Source organism: Myotis myotis, unplaced genomic scaffold (assembly GCF_014108235.1).
Source record: "Myotis myotis isolate mMyoMyo1 unplaced genomic scaffold, mMyoMyo1.p scaffold_m19_p_10, whole genome shotgun sequence".
NCBI classification, from domain to species: Eukaryota; Metazoa; Chordata; class Mammalia; order Chiroptera; family Vespertilionidae; genus Myotis; species Myotis myotis.
Genome location: NW_023416314.1, coordinates 65,260,387 through 65,266,386, shown reverse-complemented (window position 1 = coordinate 65,266,386; position 6,000 = coordinate 65,260,387). Strand labels below are relative to the sequence as shown.

At 38.9% G+C, this 6,000-nt stretch overlaps 1 protein-coding gene across 1 annotated transcript; it reads right to left on the bottom strand.

Moving 5' to 3' along the window:
- Positions 1–4,528: 4,528 nt before the first annotated feature.
- LOC118665459 (olfactory receptor 1009-like) lies at positions 4,529–5,482 on the bottom strand. Its single transcript, XM_036326909.1, has one exon. The coding sequence runs from the start codon at positions 5,480–5,482 to the stop codon at positions 4,529–4,531; it is 954 nt and encodes a 317-aa protein (XP_036182802.1).
- Positions 5,483–6,000: the final 518 nt, after the last annotated feature.

The window sequence follows — 6,000 nt, the reverse complement described above, 5'->3', positions numbered from 1 at the left end:
AGCATTGTTAGGAAAGAAGAAAAAACACATGGTAGAATAAAGTAAGAGTCATCAAACTTTTTTATAGAGGGCCATAGAGTAAATATTTTAGAATTTGCTAGCATACTGTCCCCCTGACAGCCACCCAACTCTGCTCTTGAACCACCAAAGCAGCAGGGACAAGCCATAGAGCTATGGTTCTGGCTTACATATATTTTCACCACAGAAAAGACCTGGATACGTTCTGTTGTAATGACTGGGGTGGAATGCTACAGGCATCTAATGAGTAGAGTCTAGGATGAGACTAAACATTCTCCAATACAAAGGACAGTGCCCACAACAAAGTGTCATCCTGTCCATACTGTCTACAGCATTGCTGTGGAAAAACTCCGATGTGAAGATGGCTGTATTCCAATAGGAATTTTGTTATGGACACTGAAATTTGAACTCCAAATTATTTTCATGGGTCATGCAATATCATTCTGCTTTTCAGTTATTTTAACCATTTAAAAATGTAAAAACCATTCTTACAAATGGGTGCTTGGCTGGATTTTAGTAATAAACAGGTATTTCAGGTAGTAAAACTAAGTATATTTTGTGGAACTTTTCTTTCCTGTTATGCACCTGTATGTCTCTACTGATTATCTCTTTGTAATACATATATATATATATATATATATATATATATATATACACACACACACGTGTGTGTGTGTGTGTGTTTTTGTGTGTGTGTGTGTGTGTGTGTGTGTGTGTGTGTGTGTGTGTGTGTGAGAAAAAACTGTACAAAGAACATGACTCATTTTGGCTGAATTCAATCAGGACATAACTGTGAGGACTTCCATGTGGTGTTTTCCGATGATAAGTCCAAGCCTTAAGCAAATGTTCTATGAATGGACATTTTGTCCTGATGGGACTGTCCTGCTGTTGTCCACAAAGCAAGCCACTCACAGACTCAGGGGGATCTATGTTGTAGCTCCAAATTATCCTCAGAATTGCGCATCTCTCTCATTATCTCCAGCCTCTAATAAAGTCCCAATAGAAGTTGCAGCCTGGCCTCAAATATGCTGTGGGTGACTTAAAATAAAGTGGGACTGTTGTCAGGTTTGGGAGAAAATGATGGGATCTTTGAAGAATAGCCACTACTGAGAGGTATAAGAGAAGACTTATAGTAATGGGAATAGGAACCTGTGGGTGAAGCAGCCAATAGCAGCTGAGAAGGCAGGAGAGCAACAGTATAAACTGTTTCTCTCCCCCTGGGTTGCTCAGGGTATACATGGGGAAGAGACACTCATAACACTCTGCATCTTGCATCAACAACTTGAGCTCATCATAATTTAGCATTAAAGGAAAGAGAATGCCAATTGTACCTACTAGTTAATGAAACCAGGGGTTACTTGGGTTTTGTATATACACATTGAAAAACACATCCCTGGATAAAGGTGCCAACACCATCCCACCTTGCATTTTGAATTATTTCCTTAGGACAATCCCCAAGAGAAAGAGTCAGTAATCATGCCTCTGTCATTAAAAGATGTTGACACCAGATCCCAACAATCCCAGCCAGTGTTTTTCTGCTCTCTTTCCCCTCTTCTTTCCATCCCAGCAGAGTGGAAGGGATGGGCAGCAATAATAGAGATTCAGATCTGCCTCTTTTTATCACCACTCTAGAACCTGAGATGGGGGAGGAAGGATGTTTTAATTTGGAAAGTGTTGTGAAGTTGACATCATCATGGACTTGACTTATTTTAAATTTCATGGATGTAATCCAATTTTTTGACTAATATCTTCACAGTCTCAATGTGGCTTCTTCTTTAATTCTTAGTTATAGCAATTCTTTTCAGCTAGACTTACTGATGGTCGTTCTACACTTTATTTGCAATTTTTATGGTAATGGGAAGAGAAGAGCAAAGCATTGACCTGCTCTGCCATCTTGATCTGGTCTGAACTTGACTTTTAATAGTGGGAAATGGAAAGCATTTGTTTCTTACTTCCAAGTGAAAGAAAAAACTATTAGATCTATCTGTGATGTGAGTGAGTGATCAGGAGGTTTGAGATGACACATCAGCCAGCATTTTGAAAGGGCAATGATAAAAAAATAATGAAAATTCCTCCTACTTAAACCCTGTGAACTTCAGCTCCTTCAAGCAACTGGTTACAAATCCTCAGTAAATTAGACACTGTTATTGTTAGTTTATAGTTGGGATTAAAAGACAACCCTAAAAATCACAAAATTACAGTGATGGGTCTAGGATTAGAATTCAAGTGGCTATACCATGCTGCCTCCACTCTCCCTCCCATTGTTGCATCTAAGATCCTGCAAATGAACCTGTATGGAGGAATCTGTCACACTTAGGATAAAATCCTGGTTCCAAAGTGTTGTTATTTTCAATTAATAGTTTTTATTAGGAATCAGAAAATATACATTTATGAAGTATATTAAGTGATTCCATCTTCATCTTCTAATTTAATCTTCACAGTAGTCCTATGATACAGTGGATACTATCATTACTTCCATTTATCTCATATGGACTTGACTGATACACCCAAAGGGTAATAAACAGAAGTACCTCTTAGATATGCTATCCTGTCAACTCTTTGCATACAGGAATGCTGTTCATTTTCTTCACTGTTGTTTACAACACCAAGCTCAGTGCCTGGCACACAGAACATATTTGATAATTATTTGTTGAATATATAAATGTATGAGGTCTTCCAATTCTAAATTTTGTTTCTTTTTGTTATATCATTTTGCATTTCTTTCTTTTTTATTGATTTCATAGAGAAAGGGAGAGGGAGAGAGAGAGATAGAAACATCAGTGATGAGACAGAATCATTGATCGGTTGCCTCCTGCATGCCCCACACTGGGGATTGAACCCACAACCCACGGATGTGTCCTGAACATGAATTGAACCATGACCTCCTGGTTCATAGGTAGATGCTCAACCTCTGAGCCATGCCAGCTGGGATCATTTTGCTTTTCTGATATTTCCAATAACTATTCTGGAATAAATTTTATTCCATCTAGGAAACCCACTCTAAAACAAGGTTCCTGAAGTTTAAATGGACCTTCCATAAATATATTGATGGCAAGTCATATTTTGGGCTTTACAGTACATAAGATGATAAAACATTTCCCCTCCCACGACCACCCCAAGCTTCAATGATGAGCCAGTCATTTGGTTAGGATAAACTGGTCTTTAAGGCCCCTATAGGTAGAAAGCATGCTATGATTGTGTGAGTACTCACTGATTGATGTCAATTTTCAGAGATTGTGCCTTATATGAAAACCAATAGAAAATAGCTCACAATACTTTGTATATAGAAAGTGCTCAAAGATTTAGAAAAATTATTTCTGAATCTAAATAGTGATAGGCTGTGACTTTTAGAGAAAGCTTCTTAATCAGGTTTGCTAAACTTATTTTGTGGGAAAAGGCAGACCTAAGAGTTCCTTAAAATTCTGAGAAAATTTCTATAACAATTTAGCTATGACATTATAATGTCATCTAGAAAAGCTGACCTGTTTCCTCAGTGAAACTATCCCTTTTTCATGTCTTTATGTCAACATCAAGAGATAAGGATAAATCCAGAAAGATAATATAAATTAGGTAGCATTCCTGGGTCTCTAAGAGGAGCTCAGATCAAGGCTGCCTATCACACACATTGCCCAGGAGTCATAACCATCAAGTTGAGTGGCATGTATATACTGCCTGTGATGCTACAAATCTACTGGCCTTACTAGGAACAGGGCGATCTGGATAAAGAGTCTAAATACAACCATATTTTTCTGTACTGACTGAGTAATGAACTTATTTATTAACAGTGTTTAGAAGGCACTATCACACACACAACCAAGCCCCATATAGAGAAGTTTAGGTAATCCTCTGAGCATCTACCAGAAAAGTTGAATTCTAAGAAAAGATAAGGTTTACCTTTTCTATAAGAAGCTTTTTCAGGTATAAACTGCATTAGAATGAGCACAAGTCTCTTCATTACTTAAAGAGGCTGTGTGGACCACCCCATCTGTCAGAATGGAACACAGATTGGTTTTCAGTCCCTGAGATGTATATAGTTCTTTGTCCTAAGGTCACCCCTAAAACTGGTGTTTACAGCCAAGGATTTTATTCCACTGATGAGGTTAAACATGAGATCTCATTTCTTTTCTTCTTTTTTCTTCAGATTCCTATTGAAGGAAGCTAGATGTGAGTGTAAAACCTAAAGTACTGCATTTTAAAATTCCAGTTACCATGGAGTCAGCAGGAAGAGAAAACATTAGCAGAATGATAAAAAAAATTAATAACTGAAATTAAATAAAGCTTTTTGGGAAATAATCAGACTGAGAAGCAAAATTAAATGGACTGTGAGTTTGAACTATAATATTGGAATATTGCATAGAAAAGATCACATATAGGACTTAATGAATCTACACTAATTGACTAAATGAATGAATGATTGGAGAGATGAACAAAGAAACACTTGCAAGTGGCTATAATCTTGGATATCCACACAATTAGTCTGTCCATTTAGAATCCTCCCCTAATTGCCTTTCTAGATAAGATTTTGGGCCCAACAAGTCTTCCTCTTAGCGACAGTCCTGTGGATGGCATCTTTGACCTCCTTGTTCCTCAAGCTATAGATAAGTGGGTTTAACATGGGGATCACTGCTGTGTAAAACACGGACACCACTTTATTGAGACCCAAGGAGAAACTTGCACTAGGTCGTACATAGATAAAGAAAAGAGTACCATACAGGATGGAGACGGCTGTCAGGTGAGAAGAGCAGGTGGAAAAGGCTTTGCTCCTCCCATCGGCAGAGTGGATCTTCAGGATGGCAGTGAGGATGTAAATGTAGGAGACCACGATAGTCAGACCACTGAAGACTCCCACAGCTCCAGCCACGATGAAAACTACCAACTTAGTGAGCTCAGTATCCGCACATGCAAGGGAAAGCAGGGGGGACACATCACAGAAGAAATGATTGATGATATTGGGACCACAAAATGGGAGACGAAATGTGTTTGTTGTATGAGTCATGGTGTTCATAAACCCGATGACATAGGGACCAACCACCAGCTGGATACAGAGTCTCTGAGACATGGCAACTGAGTACAATAGTGGGTTGCAGATGGCTAAATAGCGGTCATAGGCCATGGACGCCAAGAGAAGACACTCTGCTGCCACAAAGAACCCAAAGAACCACTGCTGCAAAGCACACCCCAAGAAAGAGATGACTTTCTTCTTCACAAAGAAGTCAGTGAGCATCTTAGGGCTCACGACTGAGGAGAAGCAGATGTCCACAAAGGACAAGTGGCTGAGGAAAAAGTACATAGGTGTGTGAAGGCGGTTATCGATCCGTATCAGAATAATCATACCCAAGTTTCCTGTTAGGTTGATGATGTAGAAACTCAGAAAGAGCAGGAAGAGAAAGACCTGCAATTGGGGGTTGTAATTCAAACCTGTAAAAATGAACTCGGTGATCCTTGTGTAGTTTTCATTGGCCATTGAATGGTTGTGGTTAGAAGAGCAGAGAAGTCACAGCAGATTTGGTAAACCTGTCTTCAAAAATAAGACCCAGAAACTGAAAGAGTGTTAGGAGTAACATGAGTTAGTTACATGCTGCTGCTGGGGATGCAAAATGAAATATAGACCAGAGCCAAAGGTCAGCCCTGCAGCTATAGTATTTAAGACTCTGTAGAAGTCATCAATACAATGGAGAAAAAATAAAAGCTTATAAATAAGAGCAGCTTGTTCAAGATCCTCTCAGTTGACAAACTGAGCCTAGATGGTTTCTGAATAGATATCTATTAATGCCCACTTTAGTGAACATCAACGAATTTACCATATGGCCACACACCTGGTGAACTGATACAGGAGAGTGGAAGTGAGGCAAACTGGAGAAGGAATGAGCAGCCACTCATATTTAGGCCATTTTCTTTGCATTTTGTTATTTTAACCTAAGTTTAAATGCATTTTATCCAACTGCTCTGGCATCCACTTCCTTTCATCCCAGGAGAGTTATT